Source organism: Aquarana catesbeiana, linkage group LG02, assembly GCF_042186555.1.
Source record: "Aquarana catesbeiana isolate 2022-GZ linkage group LG02, ASM4218655v1, whole genome shotgun sequence".
In the NCBI taxonomy this organism is placed as follows: Eukaryota; Metazoa; Chordata; class Amphibia; order Anura; family Ranidae; genus Aquarana; species Aquarana catesbeiana.
In genome coordinates, this window is record NC_133325.1 from 112818389 (window position 1) to 112842510 (window position 24122).

The 24122-nt window shown below is 46.1% G+C and overlaps 1 protein-coding gene across 1 annotated transcript in view; it reads right to left on the minus strand.

Annotated features, from left to right (window-relative positions):
• MEDAG (mesenteric estrogen dependent adipogenesis) overlaps positions 1–8259 on the minus strand; it is a 28469-nt gene extending 20210 nt beyond the window's left edge. Inside the window, exons 1-2 of the mRNA XM_073613360.1 lie at positions 7860–8259; positions 590–696 (exon numbers count right to left, since the gene is read on the minus strand). Coding sequence (XP_073469461.1) covers positions 590–696; positions 7860–8161 — 409 coding nt within the window. The 5' untranslated portion in view covers positions 8162–8259. The remainder of the gene's footprint in view (positions 1–589; positions 697–7859) is intronic.
• Between the last annotated feature and the right edge of the window lie 15863 nt (positions 8260–24122).

Here is a 24122-nt window from a genome sequence, read left to right on the forward strand (position 1 = left end):
AGGGGCCTAAAGGAAAATTGTACAAGATTAAGGTAATGTATGGTCAGCCTAATAATGACAGCCTAATAATGACAGGGTGGGACAAGTTATTTACTTGATCTTGCATATAAGGAAATTATTCACAAGGAACACTAAAGTGAAAATGTCAAAATGTTTACTTCAGATTGGTGACCTCATTGCTTTCCCACCCCAAAAAAAGTGACATATGACTAGGCATGCAAGTGAGTATAATCTCAGCACTCCAGTATAAAGACCGAATAAAATAGAAACATAAAGGCTCAACATGACGTGAGGTTATTTAGTGCCATTACACACACGAAACATTTCTGCTTTTATTTAAAACCAGTCTGCTTTGTTCTTCAAAACAACTGATCATTGTGTGAAATGTGAAGAGCACGGTACATCCAGCACTCTGATTGGTGGAGGGCTTAGAACGCTCCGTTCTTTCTTCTGTACAGGTTACAAAACCTGAAGCTTTTTATTACGGCGTGACAAGGAGGTCGAAGTTTAACCCAGTTTTCTGTATCTGAGTCACCAAAAAGGTCTGAAGGTTACATGTAGTCAATACAGACAGGGCTCGTCACCATACCTGACTCAGAGCTGGCCTTTCGTACATTGGTGAGAAATAACATTGGTTTTGCAAGAATGGCTTCTCTGTAGTCTTTGTAATCGACGTGGCTCTTCAGAGTGACTTTCCTATAAAGATAAAAAAATAAAAATGATGGATATCATGTGCCAAGCATGCCAAGGGTACAATGATAATCACAAGCAATGTGTCAGATTACAAAGGGTGTGCAATATAAGTAATATACTTACATTTTCTCAATTCAATATGTTAAGGAAAATAAATATAAAAGCAGGTGGAGCTCTGGTTTCCTTTATATATATTTACCTGTATATTCCTAACTACTTTACAAGAAAAAATAAATAAAATAAAAGGACCCCCAATTACTGAAGCTTAAACCTGGTACACACCAACAGTTTTTTTTTTTGTGCAACCCCTCCGTTTGCACAAAGAAAAAAAAAAAAAAACTGACAGCTCCGGTCGGGAACCGCTCTACTAACCATGCAAAGTTAGTACCGCGATCTCCCCCCGCTGAGCTGTTGTATCCTGACAGGGGGACACACCCCCCTGTCAGAACACTCCTATCAGCATTCTCAGCCATTGGCTGAGAGCGCTGATCGGGAGTCAGTCGGCGGCTGGTTTTCCAGCATGCACGTCCAACAGAAGCCGACCAAACAGACAGATTCCCCGCTGAGCAGGCCGACTCCAACTGAACCCACTCTGTGTGCAAGAGGCCCATCACAATATTGTTCTATTCACTAGTATTGCTGAACAGGGCAATATCAGTTTCTTTGTTCATCTTCATAAATAAATACATTTGTTATTGCCGTTTCACACTGATCAGTTTTTGATCAGCTTTTCAGGTAAAAAAAAGCAGAAGAAAAATTGATCCCTTTCCATTCTATGGAACTCTTGAGATGGGTCAATTGCTTTCTTAAAAGTCCTGCTTGATGATTTCTTGGTGCATATAAGAGCTCTTTCACACTGATCAGTTTTCAGTTAAAAAAAAAAAAAAGAAAAAAAAGCGTAGGATTATGGGTTTTACCGCGTTTTTGCAACCAAACAGTGTGAAAGCAGCCAAAAACGCAACTAACCGGAGTGAAGAGTTCCACACAATTTAAAGGGATTTTTTATGTATTTTTCTTATGCTGTTATATTTTTAACTGAATAACTGATCAGTGTGAGAGGGCCTTTATGTTAGCATCAGGGTCAGTGTAGGCAAAAAAAAAAAAAAAAAAAGGGAAGAACGAAGAAGATTGTAACGATTCACTTCAATTATCCAATACTTATACAATGTGCACATATCAACAATTTATTGAGTGAAGATCCTCAACTCCTTTAGTAAAATCATTCCCAATGCTATTAGCCGTTCAGGAAGTGCATGGTTTTTAATCATTTGGCCAACTCCCAGACTTGTATTGTAAGAAAAAGCAATAAAGCACAATCATTGTGTAAGCATTGCAAAGCAATAAGCAGAAGGCCTCAGGCACACTGGGCTTAAAAAAAAATAAATGCTGCTTTTACAAGCATTTGACTTTTTAACCTAAAAAAAAACAAAAATTTAAAATGATGCTTTTGTTACAGTCGTTTGACTTTTTACCCAACCCCCTCAAAAAACAAATACATTTTTTAAACGTAAAAAGTCAAAGGCTTTTAAATGCAGCATTTTTTTTTCCTTTTACAGACATTTGACTTTTAACTAAACAAAAAAAAAAACAAAAAACACACACACACACACACACACACACACACACACCTCTAAATGAGTCTATGTATCCATAGACATATAGGCATATTAGAAGAGGAGCCTTTACAGGCTTATGAAGGAAAAAATATAATATTTAAAATTAAAAAAACATAAATAAAAAAAAATAAAAAACAAAAAAGAAGTAATCATGAAAAGCGCATTGAGAAGAGCTGAATAGCTGAATAGAAAACACTTAACGCACCTAAATGTCTGGGCATGTTTTGAGCGTTAATGCATTCCAAAGGCTAGAATAGATTCATATTCTGGCGAATGGAATTAACAGCCAGTGCTTCTTAACGTGTGTGCAATACGCGGCTTTAGGCGACTTTTTCTTTTAAAACCAGTTCTGAGGAGCAAATCTAACGCCCTTTGCGCACGAGACCTAAAACACGGCATAATGGGGGAGATTTACTAAAACTAGAGCACACAGAATCTGGTACAGCTGTGCAGAGCAGCCAATCAGTGTCTAACATTAGTTTGTTCAAATAAGTTCTGACAATAAAACCTGGAAGCTGATTGGTTACTATACACAGCTGCACCAGATTCTGTTTGCACCAGTTTTGGTAAATAACCCCCTATTGTGGTTGCACACATATACAGATTGTTTTATTATAGCTTTCCAATTAAAGTGAGGTGCCATGGAAGAAAATTGTAGACAGACTGGAAACGTTTAATTTTTTCCAGTGTCTGATTCTCTTATTTATTTTACATGACTTAATCTGGAAGTCGTCTGCCAAGTATGAGGTCTATAATGAATGGCGGCCAGTAAGGAAGGAGGCTGACATAGGAGGACCGGCGCTGTAAACGAGCACCATTAGAAAACCCATCATTTGTTATAAACCTGCCTGTCGATGTAGAACAAGCGGAAAAGTTGTCATGCGATCACCAGTGGTCAGCTGGCCAAAGACATGACAGGCGGACTGTATCCTGACCGCAGGGACAGAAATGACGCCACCCCAACAGACACACAAACTTAACACAGAAACTAAAGGAACATCTGGGACACATTTTGAACCTGCTAGATTAAACTTTTGGCTAACGATAGCAGTAATCATTAAAAGCTGAACTCTGGGATAGGCAAAGATCATCTAAATACAAGAGGTGTGTACCCATCCAGATCTGTGCAGTTATCCAGTGTGAAACTTTGCCTCTGTACAAAGACCGCTCACTGCTGCTCCCTCCACTTGTGCCGGGTGTAATTGTAAGATCATAAAAAGAGAATCATGTGAGATTTCAGCATAGCACGGCATAAAATCGCCTATTCATGTTTCCAGTGGACCTTTATCTTAAAGTGGAACTCCAGCCAGGACGATTTCCATCATAGGAGAGTTTTATGGCTAAAATTTACTCTTGCAGCTGTCACTGCTGAATCCCTGAACAGTGATCCCCGGCTCAGCGGCCTGTCTTTACCGCCCCCAAAACGGCAAGTGTAAAGAAGGAGCCCAAAGAAATATAATGAATGCATTTACAAACAAAAATGATATCCTCCCCAGACATCTGAAGAATGCAGACCTGCTACTCAGAGTTTACTCTGTGTTTTCCCTGAAAAAAAAAAAAAAAAATCAGCCCTCCCAGCACTTTAGAAGTTTATTGGATCTCTGCTTTACTTAAACTTCTACTTGTGTTTTTTTTTTTAATACAAATTTTTCTAGCATGCGATTGGGAATTTCCCAAATGTCTTTTCGCCTCATTTATTCTGAAAAGTGAAACTCCACCTTTTTTTTTTTTTTTTTTATTCAGCAGGATAAGTGTCCTTTTGTCCCTTTAGGTTTAGTTCACACCGGTGGCAAAGGGGGTGCTTTATCTGTGTTTTTACTGCCCTATACCTTCCCACCTACAAAATATTATGGCCTTTTAGATCAGGCCCGTTTTGTACTGCAGCAAAATGTTGCTCGCCACACATGCTCTCTAAAGCCAATGAGATTGCACCATAACCACATGCCAACCAGTCCTTGCGGTGTTGCAATGCAAAAGTAACCCTTGGAATCATAAAAACAAAAAAAAACAAAAAAAGTTAAAAAACTGGCATTCAGGAACTGGCAGGATCGCCTCCTGAAATCCTGCAAGTAACCACTTAATTCCCTCAGCCATGCACCATGGATCACTCTTCAGAGGAATGGTAAGATATAGAAGGCACAAATTATCACAGCTCAGTATTCATTAATAGATCACTAAATGTATTGATTAAATACAAGCAGTGCAAGTACACAAATTTGACCCGATATCCGTCTCTGTATGGCAGAGCTGGAGTGTGAGAGGAAGAAACAGTACAAGGAACCAATCCGTGCTGACAGGAGGAGAAATCGGAGAGAGAGTGACAAACCAATCCCTGTGCGGCTTCTCATTTCACTGTCCAGTCACAGGCTAGGGTGAGGGTCAGGGTGACCTGGGCTCAGCAGAAGGGAGTAGAATTAGACTGTCATCGGGTTGAAGACATCTAGTGGCAGACAAAAAAAAAAAAAAAAAGTACTGGATCTCCAGATTGATGGTGAATACTGCAGAAAAAGCTGGTTGCATATCTTTATCTTTTATTGGGCTGTTTGTTTTTATTTTTGCTATAGTCTTGCTTCTTTTCTTTTCTTTTTTCATCCTAAAATAAACATGTTCTACTTACCTGCAGCCTGGACCCTCCTCCTCTTCTGCGGTACCTCGCCAGCGTTCTAGGTTCCTCCCCTTCTGCATGTGTCATCATGGAAAGCTGCTTTCTATGGGGGTACAAAAGTGGGCCTGAGCCGGGCTGTGTGCATCTAATGACACACAGCGCAGCCTGGCCCCGCCCCCTACTCTCTGCTCACTGGATTTGCAGATGAGCACAGCACTTGATCGATACAAGACTCCGGTAAGTCATTTGGAGGGGATAAGGGGGAAACATGCACTGAAAGGTTTTTCTACCATAGGCTTTATTTACACTGTACGACTCTGGAAACAAATTCGCATGACAAGTGGCAACCCACTTCAATAGAAGCCATTCAAAAATCAAGCGAATTAATGTCACAGCGACTTTAGAAAAGGTTCCTGCACTACTTTCGTGCAACTTGAGTGCCATAGACGGCAATGTAAACATTCAAAAGTCGCATCCTAATGTTATCGATGCAACAAAGCCGAACTCAACAGCCAAAATCACATACAAGTCACAAAGTAAATTGCACAACCGGAGCCTAATGCATAGAACATGTGAAGATAAAAAACAAAAACAAAAAAAAAAAAACACCCAACACTTATTTTAGAACCACTTTAAAGTCCAAGCTTAATCAAAAAATAAAAGTTTTGGATGCGCACACACTGACCGCAGCTAGCTGACCAGTTTGTATGAGGCCATAGCACAGACTGTTGCTGCATCCAGCATTATTTGGCCAACACAGCAAATAAATCCACGGCTGTGTGATTGTAGTCTTATATTTTCTGAAGGCAGTCGGCAATTTCTATTTTTTTAAGAGAGGATTACTGGTTGTGTATACAGGAATATACCGGTAATTAGAGATGCACCGAAATTTCAGCCACAGAAAAATGTTGGCAATTTCAGCCAAAAGTGGTGTTAGTGGCATTCGGCCATGGTGCTTAAGGGGTTTTTCATAGGTCATGTGACTTGTACCCAGGATTAGGCTTTCCCCCTCTGTTCTCACCTGGTGATCTGACCAATAACACACCTCCTATATTAGTGCTGGGAACCACATGGGATTCGGACAGGAAACACACCGCATTCCTGTTCAAATCACATGCGATTCTTTGCAGTGCGATTTAAAATGGCTCAAATGGAGTCCTCTCACCTGTCAGTATCAGCCCCTCCGTGTGTGTGTGTGTGTGTGTGTGTGTGTGTGTGTGTGTGTGTGTGTGTGTGTGTGTGTGTGTGTGTGTGTGTGTGTGTGTGTGTGTGTGTGTGTGTGTGTGTGTGTGTGTGTGTGTGTGTGTGTGTGTGTGTCCACGTGCGGGGGAGATGCTGCCAGAGCCACAAACCCCATGAGTGGGGGTCGGTGGGCACAGGTGGCTGCAGTGCTCTCACCTGTCAGCCCCCCCAGTCCTCTCACCTGTCAGCCCCCCCATTCCTCTCACCTGTCAGCCCCCCCCATTCCTCTCACCTGTCAGCCCCCCCCATTCCTCTCACCTGTCAGCCCCCCCCATTCCTCTCACCTGTCAGCCCCCCCCATTCCTCTCACCTGTCAGCCCCCCCCATTCCTCTCACCTGTCAGCCCCCCCCATTCCTCTCACCTGTCAGCCCCCCCCATTCCTCTCACCTGTCAGCCCCCCCCATTCCTCTCACCTGTCAGCCCCCCCCATTCCTCTCACCTGTCAGCCCCCCCCATTCCTCTCACCTGTCAGCCCCCCCCATTCCTCTCACCTGTCAGCCCCCCCCATTCCTCTCACCTGTCAGCCCCCCCATTCCTCTCACCTGTCAGCCCCCCCCATTCCTCTCACTTGTCAGCCCCCCCCATTCCTCTCACTTGTCAGCCCCCCCCCAGTCCTCTCACCTGTCAGCCCCCCCCCAGTCCTCTCACCTGTCAGCCCCCCCCAGTCCTCTCACCTGTCAGCCCCCCCCCCAGTCCTCTCACCTGTCAGCCCCCCCCCCAGTCCTCTCACCTGTCAGCCCCCCCCCCAGTCCTCTCACCTGTCAGCCCCCCCCCAGTCCTCTCACCTGTCAGCCCCCCCCCAGTCCTCTCACCTGTCAGCCCCCCCCATTCCTCTCACCTGTCAGCCCCCCCCATTCCTCTCACCTGTCAGCCCCCCCCCCATTCCTCTCACCTGTCAGCCCCCCCCCATTCCTCTCACCTGTCAGCCCCCCCCCCCCATTCCTCTCACCTGTCAGCCCCCCCCCATTCCTCTCACCTGTCAGTCCCCCCCCATTCCTCTCACCTGTCAGTCCCCCCCATTCCTCTCACCTGTCAGGTGTCAGCCCCCCCCCATTCCTCTCACCTGTCAGCCCCCCCCCATTCCTCTCACCTGTCAGGTGTCAGCCCCCCCCAGTCCTCTCACCTGTCAGCCCCCCCCATTCCTCTCACCTGTCAGCCCCCCCCCATTCCTCTCACCTGTCAGCCCCCCCCCATTCCTCTCACCTGTCAGCCCCCCCCCATTCCTCTCACCTGTCAGGTGTCAGCCCCCCCCCCAGTCCTCTCACCTGTCAGCCCCCCATTCCTCTCACCTATCAGGTGTCAGCCCCCCCCATTCCTCTCACCTGTCAGCCCCCCATTCCTCTCACCTGTCAGCCCCCCCAGTCCTCTCACCTGTCAGCCCCCCATTCCTCTCACCTATCAGGTGTCAGCCCCCCCCCCCCCCCAGTCCTCTCACCTGTCAGCCCCCCCAGTCCTCTCACCTGTCAGCCCCCCCCCCATTCCTCTCACCTATCAGGTGTCAGCCCCCCCCATTCCTCTCACCTGTCAGCCCCCCCCCCATTCCTCTCACCTATCAGGTGTCAGCCCCCCCCCCATTCCTCTCACCTGTCAGCCCCCCCCCAGTCCTCTCACCTGTCAGCCCCCCATTCCTCTCACCTATCAGGTGTCAGCCCCCCCCCCCCCCATTCCTCTCACCTGTCAGCCCCCCCCCCATTCCTCTCACCTGTGGATATAGTTGATGACTCTGCACTGCTGCCCATCTATGATCGCACTCCCATCACTGAAGACATTGAAGCCCCCCCTCTCGTTGTGGGAGGTGAAGACTCCGCTCTCCAGATTCAGGTAGTTGGATTGGAGATCCAGGAGAAGTCGGAGCGGTAGGACGGCCATCTCGCAGTTGGCGGTTGTCATTGTGGCCATTATATCGGAGTTGATGGAGGACATACTCAGGGTGGAGCGGGTACTGGCCAGCCGCTCCGCCCGGGACTTCTCTGCGGGGTGTGATTCGGCCATGGCTGCGGTCATCCTACACCACACTACACAATGATAACCAGCGACACAACTCCGATCACTGAACTGAACTGCCAGCCGCCGCTCACTGACAGCTAACTTCCCGGAGCAGGGGCGGAGACCAGAGGACCGCCTAGAGGGAGGGGCGCAACATAGGAAGCCGTCCTAGTGGACGAGGAGCAGGGGAGGAGGATGTCCTTGCAGGAAGGGCGGAGCGGACGAGGTAAGCCCTCGGACCGGACTAGAAACCCCTCCCTAGTGGGAGTGGTGGAGCGGAAGGTAGCCCTATTGGGAGCGGCGAAAAAGGGAAGACCGCCCTGGTAGGAGGGGTTGAGTGAGAGGGGTAGAGTGACAAACGTGGAGCAGGAGGCCGTCCGATTGGAAAGTCCTAGTAGGAGGGGCTGAGCCTACCTGTCCGCCCCGCCCTCTGCAAACAGGTGTCCTCAGGGGGTATTGCAGAGCTGGGGATGGAATGCAGGGAGGAGCCGGGCAGGATAAACATGTCTGAGCAGAAATGCAGAAGAGCCGGAGTGACCAGCGTTCTATGATTTCCTGCCAATTATGGACAATTGAAGTCATTGTATGAGGAGCAATGTGAGGGAAAGCAGCCACCTGTCTGTAGCCCTATAATGACAGGCTATGTGTGGGAGCAACACGACTGCATACTAGAAGCTAGAAGCCCCTTGCATATCAGTGTCCCTCCCTCTCCACCAGGGTCGTCTGTAATATTGATTGGACCCTGGGCAAAAAATCCCCCCCCCCCCCCATGCAATTTCATTCTCCACCTGCTCTGAGACATACAATAAATAGCAGCTAGACTTAAAATCAGTTTACTGTATCAGATCAGGCAGCGATTGCAATTGGTTGCCAGAGGTTACAGCATATCATTACCACTTACTGGTTGCTAGAGGTTACAGCACACATTATGGCTCACTAATTAGTTGCTAGAGGTTGCAGCACATGATTTCTGCTTGTTGATTGGTTTCCAGAGATTACTGTACAGTAATACTGCTCAATGATTGGTTGATAGGGGTTACAGCACATCATCTCCTCACTGCCTGCACACCATGAACAGGGGAGGTAAGTGGACCCATCAATAGACAGAAAACTCCTAGGGAGTCTAGAACTCCTGGGCTCAGTGGCAGTGCTGGGGGGAGGGGAGGGTGTGATCAATGGCAATGCTGATTTTTTTACAGACTACCAATAAAGAGGAGTTTCAACACTGGCCACCAATGTAATAGGGGTTGACACTGGCCACCAATGTAATAGGGGTTGACACTGGCCACCAATGTAATAGGGGTTGACAATGGCCACCAATGTAATAGGGGTTTACACTGGCCACCAATGTAATGGGGGTTTACACTGGCCACCAATGTAATAGGTGTTTACACTGACCACTAATGTAATAGAAGCATTCACAGTAGCCACCAATGTAAGAAGGGACTTACACTGGCCACCAATGTAAGGGGAACATTTACACTGGCCACTAGTGTTAATGAAAGGATTCTACACCAAGCCCCAATGTAATGAAGAGATTTACACTGACCACCAATGTAACTGAGACATTTATCCTGCGTTCACATTTGTGTGTGTCAGCAACACATGCAAAATCACTTTTCTGACACCACAGAAATTTAGGACATACACAGCAATGCCATTAATTGTTAATGACACCCTCACACATCTGTTGATGTGCCTTGGCACCCTGTGATTTTGAAAAAGGGTTAGGGACTTTCATCTGCATTTCTAGCGCATAGAGCAGCCCATTGAAATGAATAGGCTGCCCTACACGCAACCTGCATCTTTATCCAGCCTGTCAGTACACCTTTGCATCCTAAAACCCCTGCTAACCTCTGCACCCCAAACCTCCCCCGTCGTCTCCACTCCAACCCCCCACCCCTTTTAACTCTACCTGCCTCCTCTGTAGGGATGAGCTTCAAGTTGGAGTCAAACTCGGCTCGAACATCGGCTGTTCACTGAACAGCGAACAATTTGGGGTGTTCACGGCAAATTCGAATGCCGCGGAACACCCTTTAAAAGTCTATGGAAGAAGAAGAAGATGGAGGAAGAAACCGAAGGAAGATAGAAGAAAGAAGAAGCATTTAAATAAAGGAATTGTCAAAAACTGTCTCTTGTCATTTTTAACATTTTTGACAGTTTTTTAGTGAAATGGTAGGGGTACTTTTATACCCCCTTACCATTTCACACAGGGGGAGGGCCGGGATCTGGGGGTCCCCTTGTTAAAGGGAGCTTCCAGATTCCGATAAGTCCCCCGCCCGCAGACCCCCACAACCACCGGCCAGGGTTGTGGGGATGAGGCCCGTGCTTGGATAAGGGTCTGGTATGGATCTTTAGGGGGACCCCACGCCGTTTTCTTTTTTTTAATTTTGGCGCGGGGTTTCCTTTAAAATCCATACCAGACCTGAAGGGCCTTCTTCTGGAGCCTTCTTCCTGTTCCAGTCACAGCGAGCTGGCAGAGGACTGAGGTTGGAGGAGTGCAGGCTCTGGGAGGTGCCGGGGATGCTGCTCAGGGTGGTAGTGTCTTCTCTGTCTCTCTCCTGGGCTCTTCCCTGTTTGATCCTGCTGCTCTCCACTCCACACCGCCACTAGACCAGCGGCAGGACGCTCCAGTCCAGGAGTCTAAGGCCAGGCCCCACGAGCACTAGCGCGGAGGAGCAAGAAGTGCAATCCTCCTCCACTTTGAATGCTGGGCAGTGTGGGCACAGTGGGCAGGAAGGAAGTTGCGGCCGTGATGACAGTGGTTGCTAGCCGCTAGGCGGCTCTGGCAACCAGTGACCAAGAGTAGAGTCAGGTGGAGGCGGGGCAGAGCTACCACAGCTCAGTCTGCCCCTGTCCCCTGCATTCTGGACCGGGACAAGAGACTCGGGGCTATGGGCCCCAGACTCGGGGCTGTAGCCCCAATAGCCACCCCCTAGCGATGCCTATGTAGGGTAGTTTTGGATGGTGTCCCTTGGTGGCTCCGCTCGTGGTCCGTTTCCAGCTTATGATGATCTGTACGGCCTCTGCAGATCTGTCCACCCCGTCAGGGCATCCGGAGGGGTTTCACCGGTCACTAGTTCCAGACAACTTGTCAGGGATGGGTCCTCATAGAGAAAGATAAGGCTCCCATAGTGTAGTATAAATTGCTTTTATTTAAAATAAAGTTTAAAACCAAAAGTAAAAAGTTTTTCCATCCAAAAAGATATAATCCAGTGATAAGTAGTGTATAGGGTTCGCCGGTTCACAGCGTGCGCGCCAACTGCGTTCCAGCCCCCTACTTCCGTGACAGGAATGACGTAAGAACGTAGCCCCGCCTTACGCGTTTCGTCATTGGACGTTATCAAAGGCCCATTCATTGCCTGTTCACCCGTTCATTGCCTGTTCATCCGAACATTGCCTGTTCACCCGTTCATTGCCTGTTCACCAGAAGAACATTGCCTGTTGACTAGAACATTGCCTGTTCACCCGTTCATTGCCTGTTCACCAGAACATTGCCTGTTCACCCGTTCATTGCCCGTTCACCCATTCATTGCCCATTCACCCGAACATTGCCCGTTCACCCATTCATTGCGCATTCACCAGAACATTGCACGTTCACCCGAACATTGCCTGTTCACCCGTTCAGCGAAAACCCGTTCATTGCCTGTTCACCCATTCATTGCCTGTTCACCCGAACATTGCCTGTTCGCCAGAAGAACATTGCCTGTTCAGCCATTCAGCGAACACCCGTTCATTGCCTGTTCACCCGAACATTGCCTGTTCACCCGTTTATTGCATGTTCACCAGAACATTGCCTGTTCACCCGTTCATGGCCTGTTCACCAGAACATTGCCTGTTCACCAGAACATTGCCTGTTCAGGGGGGATTCATTGCCTGTTCACCTGTTCATTGCCTGTTCACCCGAACATTGCTTGTTCACCCGTTCAGCGAACACCAGTTCATTGCCTGTTCACGCGTTCATTGCCTGTTCACCAGAAGAACATTGCCTGTTCACCAGAACATTGCCTGTTCACCCAGTCATTGCCTGTTCACCTGAACATTGCCTGTTCACCCGTTCAGTGAACACCCATTCATTGCCTGTTCACCCGTTCATTGCCTGTTCACCCGTTCACTACCTGTTCACCAGAACATTGCCTGTTCACCCGTTCATTGCCTGTTCACCTGTTCATTGCCTGTTCACCCGAACATTGCCTCTTCACCCGTTCAGCGAACACCCGTTCATTGCCTGTTCACCCGTTCAGTGAACACCCCTTCATTGCCTGTTCACCCGTTCATTGCCTGTTCACCCGTTCATTGCATGTTCACCCGCTCATTGCCTGTTCACCCGAACATTGCCTGTTCACCCGTTCATTGCCTGTTCACCCGTTCAGCAAACACCCAAACTTGCAGGGCGCCAAGTGCCCCACAATGCACTGCATGCTACATAGTGCATACCTGGTTATCAAGGAGTAGGCCAGGAGGCCAGCTGCTGCCTCCTTAACAATGGATAAGTTATCAGCTGTCAACAGGCTTCCCTCGCTGACAGCAATAGCAAAAAGTGAAAAAAACAGTGTAAGGTCCCCCTCCCTGATCTATACCAGGCTCTTCAGGTCTGGTATGGATTTTAAGGGGAACCCCATGCCAAAATGTAAAAAGAAAAAAAAAACTGTGTGGGGTCACCACCATAATTTGTACTGGACCCTTATCCGAGCATGCAGCCTGGTAGGTCAGGAAAGGGGGGGGGGAGACGAGCGAGTGCCTTCTCCCCCCACCCCACCACTGAACCATACCAGGCCACATCATTTTTTTTTAACATTTTTGTATTGCCAGCAATGGTATTGTAGTGCCAACAATTGGTGGCAGCTGATGCCCCATTTTTTTGGGGGGGGGTTTGAAACAAACCTCCCAGCCGATCAGTCGATCGTCCCGCACTACTTAACCCAGTCACGGGCAGCTTCCCCCCTGCTTCTCCTCGGCGACTTCCCCCTGCTTCTCCTACCGTCCAATCTGGTCGCTTCTCCTCCCAGCCAATCAGGTCTTAAGACCCACTTCCTGATTGGAGAGGAGAAGCAGGAAGACAATAGCGAATATTAATTTGCTAATGTCACACAAGTTGGTGGGCTCAGGACGCAGTGCTCTTTGCCCCGAGCCCACCCTTTTTGAAGCGAATTAGAGCCTCAGGCTCTAATCATGTGCTGCAAAAAAAAAACAACATAGAAATCCATGCGTTCGGTGCCCTGCATGGAGAATAGGGGACATGCGCATGGAGGTTAGGGAGACGGCACCCCTGTGTGCCTTATGAGCGGCCACCACTGTCGGCAATTTAAATGGCATTTTTTTTTTTATAAATGTCAGTTTTGCTGCAGTAGGTTCTATACACGGTACAGATGCGCCACTTTACAGGCAGACTAAGGGGACCCCCAGGCACTATATTTAAAGGAATTTTTCATTTTTATTGTTTCACTTTAAGCATCAATAAATCACTGCTCCTGTATAAACAATCTTTTTTTTTTTTAAATTGCATTGATACATGTCCCCCAGGGCAGTACCCAAGCACCCCATACCCTTTTTATGGCCAATAACTTACACATAAGCCTTCAAAATGGGTGTTTTTGATTTTTCAGGTTTGGGTCCCATAGACTTCGATAGGGTTTGCGGTTCAGGTCCAAACTTTTGCAATGTTCGAGGGTTCTGGCGCAAGCCAAACCAGAAGGGTGTTCGGCCCAACTCTACTCTTGACATCATTCTCCCCCTTTCACATCAGAAGACCTCCTCATCAAATTAGAGCCCCCCATATGAGAAGCCTCCCATAACATCAGATGCGGCATGGGTGAAATGATGTAGGCATGGGTGAAATCATGTAGTGGGCGAAATGCGGCCCTCTGGGCCATAGCTTGGAGACTTCTAATTTAAAGAAAGTCATCAGTCCCCTCCCCTGCTTCAACACCACCATCTTTAACCACTTCAATACAGAAAAACTTTCCCCCCTTCTTGCCCAGGCCAATTTTCAGCTTATAGTGCTGTCCAACATTGAATGACAATTGCGCGGTCATGTAACATGGTGGTATTTAAGCACCACTGCGGTTTTTATTTTTTTGCTAAATATCAAAAAACAACGGAAAAGTTTGAAAAAAAACACATTTTTCTTCATTATTATTTTTATTATTATTGTTTTATTTTTCATTTTGCAAGTAAATAATCTTTCCTCATAAATTTAGGCCAAAATGTATTCTGCTGCATTTCTTTGGTGAAAGCAACCCAAATCAGTGTATATTATTTCGTCTGTAGGAAAGTTAGAGAGTCCACAAACTATGGTATATATCTGAAAATCGATCAATCCTCATCTCATTTCTTGAGACCCAAAAATGCCAGGACAGTACAAATACCCCCCAAATGACCCCTTTTTTGGAAAGTAGATAGTCCAAGGTATTTAGTAAGAGGCATGGGGAGTTTTTTGAAGTTGTAATTTTTTGTCACAATTATTTGGAAAATGGAAAAAAAAATTTAAAAAATTAAAAAAAATTTTTTTTGGACACTGACTGGTGACAGCAGTGGCGTACCTAGCACATCTGGCACCTGGGGCTGGACATTTTTTTGCCCCCCCCCCCAAGATAAATGGTATGTGGCAATATAGTGGCACCATGCTACAAAACTGTGGGTGTGGTCAGATTGCATCAACAATGCAAGGGGCTTAACGGACCATATGCTTTAATGACTGGGCCACAAGCTCTTGAGGGAGTCTATTCCACATTTTCACAGCTCTTACTGTGAAGAAACCTTTTTATATTTGGAGGATAAATCTTTTTTCCTCCAGACGGAAAGAGTACCCCCATGTCATCTGAAATGGCCTTAAAGTGAATAACTCAACGCCAAGCTCACTATATGGACCACTTATGTATTTGTACATGTTGATCATATCTTCCCTTAATCTCCTCTTCTCAAGAGAGAATAAATTCAGTTCCTCTAATCTTTCCTCATAGCTGAGCTCCTCCATGCCTCTTATCAGTTTGGTTGCCCTTCTCTGCACTTTCTCCAGTTCCTCGATATCCTTTTTGATAACTAGTGCCTAAAACCGAACTGCATATTCCAGATGAGGTCTTACTAATGATTTGTACAGGGGTAACATGATATCTCTCTCTCTGGAGTCCATACCTCTCTTAATACAAGAAAGGATTTTGCTCGCTTTGGAAACGGCATCTTGGCATTATATGCTATTATTAAGGAATAGTGCCCCATCATTGGTGTCAGTGGGAGTGTAATCAAGTGCAACCAATCACAGTGGCTTCTGCGGGGGTAAGCGCTACAGTAGGAATCAGTGGTGGCCCATCTATTAGGGATGCATGGGTGCCGCTCCTCTTATCTATGCGTCCATCTCCCTGATGGGCCCGCGACCTGGCCGGCCGACCGGGGAGGAGCTTCTGTGCCCTCCGTGACCCAACGGCACATGGAGGGGTGGCAGCGGCGGGTGGATTGTTTGATGGCCCCCAAAGAAAAACCACCATCCACTGGTAGGATTTATGCTTCACTGCTGGTGTCAGTGGAAGGAATGGTGCCTCATTGTTGGTGTCCGCGGGAGGAATAGTGCATCATATCAAAGTGAAGAATAGGCCCCCAAGGTCCAGATAATGGCAGGCAAAGGGCTGCATTCAGCCCCTGGGCCACAATTTGTGGACCAATGAACTACCATAACATCCAGATCCTTCTCCACCATTGATTCCCCCAGTTGTACTCCCCCTAGTATGTATGATGCATCCATTGGCTTGTAAGTTTGAGACATCCTGTAAGGACGTTATTCCACTGCATAGCTTGGTGTCATCTGCAAAGGCAGAAATGTTACATTTAATCCCGGAGCCTAAATCATTTATAAAGATATTAAAAAGTAAGGGTCCCAGCACTGAACCTTGGGGTACACCACTGATAACCTTAAACCATTCAGAGTAAAAATCATTAACCACTACTCTCTGAATTCTGTCTTTTAGCCAGTTTTCTATCCATTTACAAAACTGATCTTTCCAAGCCTGTAGACTTTACCTTACACATGAGCCGTGTGTGGAGAACTGCCAAACAATTTGGCAAAATCCAAGTATACCACGTCCACAGCCACCCCTCTGTCCAAGGTTTTACTTACCTCTCATAAAAATAAATCAGATTTGTCTAACAACTTCTGTCTTTTCATTATCCTATATATAACTATAGAAGTTAAAGTGATACTAAAGTCATTTTTTACAATTTTTTTTTCAAAATAACAAACATGTTATACTTACCTGCTCTGTGCAGTGGTTTTGCACAGAGCAGCTCAGATCCTCCTCTTCTTGGGTCCCTCGCTGGCGCTCCTGGCCCCTTCCTCCTGCCGAGTGCCCCCACAGTAAGTAGATTGCCATGTGAGAACCTGAGCCAAGCCGCATCTCCATGTGTCACATTGCCATGACCCGGCCCCGTCCTCTCTCTCGCCTCATTGGCTCACTGACTTTGATTGACAGTGCCGCTTCACTGCTGTCTCAGTAATGAGGAGGGAGAGTCCCGGACAACGGAATCTCTTGTGCAACATTGCTGGATCGAGGTGGGGCTCAGGTAAGTATTAGGGGGGCTGCTGCGCACAGAAGGTTTTTTTATCTTAATACATAGAATGCATAGAACCTTCTGCCTTTACAACCACTTAAAACTAACAGGTCTATAGTTCCTTGTTAAAGACTTTGATCCTTTTTTAAATATAGGCACCGCATTGGCCCTACGCCAATCCAGTGGTACTATTCCTGTCATTAATGAGTCCCTAACAATTAGAAACAATGGTTTTGAAATGGCAGAGCTTAATTCTTTTAGGATCATTGGATACCATCTGTTCCAGGTGCTTTATCCACCTGTATTCTCTCTAAATATTTCTGGACCATATCACTTTTGAGCCATTGTGGATCATTTGTGGCTGTGTCAATATCATCCCCATTATGGACATGAGCTCCCCCATGCTCCTTTGTATACACAGAGCTGAAGAAGATGTCTAAGTTCACCATTCGTAACATGTTACACCCATATTCAGGGTATAACATGTACCATGTTTCTGTTGCAGCAGCTCCTGAACCCCCCCCCCCCCATCCCCTGTTGAGACAGAGAGCTGGGGCTCTTCTTCCCCACACGCTGTCACAGTTTAAAAAAAATGCAGCCGTGTGAGGCTCCGCCCACTTGGCCATGGCCTTTTTTTACAGAGTTCTGTAAAATTTTAGAGCTAAACCCAGTGTTAATTTTGACATCAAATTTTGATTTAGTTTTAGTTATAGTCTTTTGACTAAAATGCCATTTAAGTTTTAGTCACATTTTAGTCATCTGAGTTTTTTTTGTTTTAGTCATATTTAAGTCGACTAAAATCTCAAGTACATTTTAGTCGACTAAAATCTCCAGTACGTTTTAGTAGTCTAAAATCTATTGGGTTTAGGTAAATTTTAATGCATTATTTAAGCATTTCTTTAGAATTTCTAAACTCATTACATACTCCAGGAGTAAAAAACCTAATAACATTTTACTATTTAAGGTACCGTATATACCCGAGTATAAGTCATTCCGAGTATAAGTCGAGGCCCTAATTTACCACAAAAAAATGGGAAAAACTTTTTGACCCGAGTATAAGACGAGGGTGAGAAATGCACAGCTACTGTAAGTGGAAAAGAGGGTCAACAATGCCCATTTGCAGCATCACTGTGCCCATTTGCATGCCTCACTGTGCCCATTTGCAGCCATAGGTCCCCCGAACTTCAAACTCTGTAGTTAAGGGTTCCTAGATGCCCCCTAGCTGCAGCCAAAATTTGGGGTCTCTGAACCCAAAGGGTCCCGAAATGACATTGCTGCAGATGGACACAGTTGACCGAATTTGGGGCCCTGTATCTTGGGGCCACTTAGTGCTAAGAACCCCAAATTTGGTGTACAAACCCAGTGGAACTAGCACCATAAAATTTCCAAAGCTGGGGTTTCTAGCACCAAGTAGCCCCGAGATACAGGGCCCCAAATATCAGTTCAGAAAATGTCAAGCACTTTTCTGCAGCAGAGAATGACATTTTCCGAACCGGGTTTGGGGCCCCGTATCTCAGGGCCACTTAGTGCTAGGAACCCCAGCTTTGGATATGTTATGGCACCAGTTCCACTGGGTTTGCACACCAAATTTGGGGTTCCTAGCACCAAGTGGCCCTGAGAGACAGGGCCCCAAAATAGGTTCGGAAAATGAATTTTTTTGCTGCAGAAAAGTACTTGACTCGAGTATAAGTCGAGGGGGGCACTTTCAGCACAAAAAAAATGTGCTGAAAAACTAGACTTATACTCGAGTATATACGGTATTAAGGTTTGAACGTGCACTACAGACACAGATTTAGCCGTTGCGATATATAACGTCTTTATAAATAAAACTAAGTTTCATAAGCAAATACCGTATTTATCGGCGTATAACACGCACCGGCGTATAACACGCAAACCAATTTAGGGGGGAATTTTAAGGAAAAAACTTTTGGGAGGGAAGTTGAAGGGAAAAAAACTTACATTTAAATGCCCATCATTGCAGCCTTCTCAGTGCAGCCTTGCCCCAGTGCAGCCTTGTCAGTGCAGCCTTGTCAGTGCAGCCATGTCAGTGCAGCCATGTCAGTGCAGCCTTGTCAGTGCAGCCTTGTCAGTGCATCCTTGCCAGTGCAGCCTTGTCAGTGCATCCTTGCCAGTGCAGCCTTGTCAGTGCAGCCTTGTCAGTGCAGCCATGTCAGTGCAGCCTTGTCAGTGCAGCCTTGTCAGTGCAGCCATGTCAGGGCAGCCTTGTCAGTGCAGCCTGCCCCAGTGCAGCCTTGCCCCAGTGCAGCCTTGCCCCAGTCCAGCCTTGCCCCAGTGCAGCCTTGCAGCTCGCTGAGCTTCAAAATCGCCGACCGCGATTTGAAAATGGCGCCGCCGGCGCCGAAATACACAGGGCCGGTCCTCGGCTCTTCTCGGCGGCTCTCGTTCACTTTCGGCTCCACTCGGGATGGGCGTGACGGTGAGCGGAGCTATCCGAACCTAGCTGAGTACACTCGGCTAGGTTCGGGCGGCGCTCGAGTGAAGCTGAAAGTGGCCAAGAAGAGCCAAGAACCGGCTCTGTGTATTTCAGCGCCGGCGGCGCCATTTTCAAATCGCGGTCGGCGATTTTTTAGATCTGACAGCGGGGGATCGCAGGGGATCGGCGTATAACACGCACCTGCGATTTTCCCCTGATTTTAAGGGGAAAAAAGTGCGTGTTATACGCCGATAAATACGGTATATTGCTTTTATACAAACAGAAGTACAACTTGAATAAAAACAAAAAAAAAAACGTAAACTCTATTGGCTGTAGTGCCATTGCACATATTACCTGAATACATTACCAACATTAAATATTTAGAAAAAAAAATGAGAAAAGCCTTTTTCTTCATTTTTTTTTCTTTTAGCAGCTCGTGAATGCCCCCTACATATTCTTATGTGGTAGTGCAGTGTTCATTTTGACATCAAATTTCAATTTAGTTTTAGTCTTATGCCCCGTACACACGGTCGGATTTTCCGATGGAAAATGTCCGATCGGAGTGTGTTGTCGGACATTCCGACCGTGTGTGGGCTCCATCGGACATTTTCCATCGGATTTTCCGACACACAAAGTTTGAGAGCAGGCTATAAAATTTTCCGACAACAAAATCCGATCGCGTCAATTCCGACCGTGTGTGGCCAGTTCCAACGCACAAAGTGCCACGCATGCTCAGAAGAAATTCCGAGATGGAACAGCTCGGTCTGGTAAAATTAGCGTTCGGAATGGATACAGCACTTTCGTCACGCTGCAATGTAAAAAATGGTTTAATACAGCGCACTCTCTTCTTCTTTATAATGTCAGAATAAAGTCGTTTTGCTGCTCATATTCACACAGATTTCTCACAAACGTCTTTATTTATAATTTATCGTGATTCCCTCAATATATTTTGATTTGTCACATCTGACAAAATTTCTTTTTTGTTGTTTTATTTTATTTATTTTTTTTTCAAGGCTGATTTTATTTTAGTTGGGTTTTTTTTTTTCAAGGCTGATTTTTTTTTTGGGGGGTTTTACTCCATAATATTTTTGTGTGTGTTTTGTGTGTCAAGTTACCACAACACCATTGATATCTTGTATTATTTAATCTGAATAAGGTTGATTGGTGTTGGTGTCCCTTGTTAATTTCACATTGTATTTTTGAAATGTACCTGCCTCCTCACAAACAAACTGTCCTTTTGGTTGTAGTTTTAGCATCATCAATCACAATCATAAATTAGTACTCCAAACTAACATCTAGTTAAAATCACTGATTGGACAACCAGAAATATTTAGAGGAATGCTATACCTGGCTCAAGCTGGGCTCCTCCACATGTTGCTGCCTGGAAGGCCCAGGTTGGGCTTCAGAAGCCTCAGCTGAGGGGGAAGGAAGCGTGGAAGGAAGACTGGAGAATGCTGGCCTGGGTTCAGTCTGACCTTCCAGAAAATTCAGCCTGTCATAGTACCACAGCCTGGGGACATAAATGTCATCAGCAGCTCCTGATCTCTGGGAATCCTGGACCTTCTTGTGCTCCCTTAGATAAGTGCTCCTCAGGCTACCAATTAGGATCTTCAAATAGGTGATGTCTGCCGTGGGGATCACTGTCTTCACAAATTCCAACAAATTATCCAGCGCTGCCTTCCTCTTTGTTTGGTTCTTATATTCAGGGTGGTTTATCTCCCATAATCAGGGCAGCTCCCTGAACATATCTATGAAGATTGCCATAAAGTCCTCATCTTTCAAGATATCCATTTTCACTGCAAGACACAACACAAGACAACCCCTAATGTCAGCCTAAAGTGTTCTAAACTTGTGCAAATATAGGCCTCAATCTAGAAGCAGTATAGGCCCAATGTTAAATCTTACCTTCGTTATCACGATCGGCGCCTCCGTTACTCCTTCCTCTGCTCACAGATCGTACGTACTTTGCACGTGTGTTACACTTTATAGACACTGAGCATGCGTGAAACTCCGCCCGCCCCTGACGTTCTTTCTAGTCTATTCCCCGCCCCTTCTCATTCGGCGCAGTGGGGGAAGAGCACATGGCGGAGTCAGAGCAGGTGTCTGATATTTACACCAACGAGGAGGAGGAAAACCCGGAGGCAGAAACGTCCCGATCCAGAAGGAGATGATATAAGGCATCAAAAATGTCCTTTGGGGAGATGTTGGAGATGGTTGATATAATGAAGAGGGCCGACTATGATGGGAAGTATGGACCTTACCCCAACCCCAATGTCCGAAAGGCCAAGATCATGGCGAAAGTGGTCAAGAGTCTGCACCGGAATTTTGGGTACGACGATCGAAAGATCAGCTCAGGAAGTGGTGGTCAGACCTCAAATTAAGAGAGCACGAGCAGTACAGAAAGATCCAGAGAGTGCTACCAAAAAGTAAGTAGTTGTGCTGTGTTCCTATTCTTTAGGGGTTTGTTACGTTTGTGCTGCTCCATGTGCTTTTCTTAACTGTTATCCAGTTTAAAATGTCAACTTTCATGTTCATGGGCACTTTATTCGTTTGTATCAAACATTTTTCTTTCGGCCTATAAAACACCATTGTTTTGGCCATAAGCATTTGCCCACATTTTTTAGGGCATACTTGTCTGAAAATAATTTGGTTGTGTAGATGAGTTTGTTACTAGAATGAAATGCAAACTGGATTCTGTGTAAGGAGAGGACACTCAGCAGCTGTTTACACATCTGGACACTGGAGCACTAGTGTGGGACACCAGAACACCCTTTTTATTAGAGGGCCCACACAGGTGCTCCAGTGTATACTATAGGGGTGTCTCCATCTGTGAAGCTTGTACAAAACAGGTAAAGTATTGAAGCTTGACAAAGGACACTAAAAATTCTACATCTTGGAACTCTGCCAAAACAGACAATTGTACCCCACTTCCAAGCAATGTTTCATATTTATAGTTCTTCCCTCAAATATCTGTGGGCTAAGTATACCATTTTTTTTTTTACATAGGGGAGAAAAGACTCGGAGGACACCCCCCTCCTCTGGAAGAAGGGGAAATCCACCTAAGACCAGTAGAGCAGGAGGGGGAAGACGTGGAGGAGGAGGATTGTCACCACAACAGGTGAGTGTCTGCGACCACAGGCCCAGGTAAGAGATGGAAGCCGCCATATTTATAATACATGGGTTTTTTTTTGTTTCTATCTTTTTAGGTGATCGTGATGTTGTGCATCCAGATCCTTTCACCTCGGAAAGTGCACAGATCCTGATTGGGAAGATCATGGGGTGTAATAGGGACTTGAAAAACATCAAGAAAAACATCAATGATGTTCTTCAAAAAAATAAGAACATCATTGATGTTTTGGGGAGAGTTTAAAACCCCTCCAAATCCCTTGGTTTTTTGGTGTGCTACAATTTTAACATTTTTTGAAAAATAGTAGAAAAGCCAAATTTTGAAGAGGCACACAGTGTGTCAACATGTGCTATCTGCCATCACGGGAGATCAATGTAGGCGTTTTGGGGGTGCAACCCCTTCCTCAATAATAAAGTAGCTGAGAGGAAGGGGTTGCTCCCCCAAAACACGTCCCTTGATCCCCCGTGATGGCAGGTAGCACATGTTGACATTCGGCTATTTGTGTGCATCTTCAAAATTTGGCTTTTCCAGGGGTGACTTCACCCCATCTGAAAGCAATATCAAACACAGTTTGTAAATACTCATGTCTGATATTGCCTTCAAGTTCTACCAAATGTGAACTTTGTAAGTTCAAGATTTGTGTCTTTCTTGTTGGTTTTAAACATGCCTGTTTTATCTTAAATGGACATTTCTACTTTTTCTAATGCAACCCAAAAAATTGTTATACAACAAACATGTTGGTTTGTTTTAAACACCTTTTCTAAATGCACATGTGATTGTGCAGGTATTAAAAAGATTGTTAATCAAGAATGTGTGGATTATTGTCTCAACGCTCCAACACTTTTGTTGTGCTCTAATTGCTGCTTTCTGTGACAATGGGGGTGATTTCCTAAGGGCAAATCCTCTTTGCACTACAAGTGCATTTTCAAGTGCACTTGTAGTGCAAAGTGTCTTTGCCTTTAGTAAATAACACCCAACAGTGCTTTGGAAGGTTATACAATCACGCCATTTTCAGGACTCAACACATTTATGTCAGGGTCAGCTAAAACAAACACAAGCAGTAAATGTCACCAAAGATTTGCTTAATTTTTTTTTTTATTTGAAAAAAGTTTCACACATTGTCTGGCATATTGATAGCCCCCTACCCGCAAAGATTCAAGGTATGTTAGCCGGACATCATGGGCACTCAGGGAGGGCAAGCCAGGACGGCCACTTTCAAGCGCCGTCAGGGTTGGTTCATTTTGAATTCCGGCCTCAGGCCCAACTGAGCAAGCATAGTTGGCAGAATGTTTCCGTAAAAAGTTGTGTAGAATACAGCACGCCAGGATAATATGATTCAGTTTATACTCCTCCATATGTATGGGTGTAAGAAATAGGCGGAACCGGCTGGCCATGATTACAAATGTGTTCTCCACCACTCTTCTGGCTCTGGCCAGCTGGTTATTAAAAACCCTCTGGTCCGGGGTGAGGGTCCTCATCGGGAATGGCCGCATAAGATGGTCCCCCAGCGCAAAGGCTTCATCCGCAACAAAGATGAATGGGAGTCCTTCCACATTGTCTTCTGGAGGTGGCAAGTCCAAGCTGCCATTCTGGAGACGCCTGTAGAACTCCATCTGGGCGATGACTCCACCATCGGACATCCGGCCATTCTTCCCCACGTCCACATACAGAAATTCACAAGTAGCCGACACCACCACCAACATCACAATACTGTTGAACCCCTTGTAGTTGTAATAGTACGACCCCGAGTTGGGTGGTGGGACGATGTGGACGTGTTTCCCATCAATTGCCCCTCCGCAGTTAGGAAAGTTCCGTCGCTGGGCAAAGTGGAAGGCCACAGTCTGCCATTTCTGTGGGTTGGAAGGAAACTGTGGAGT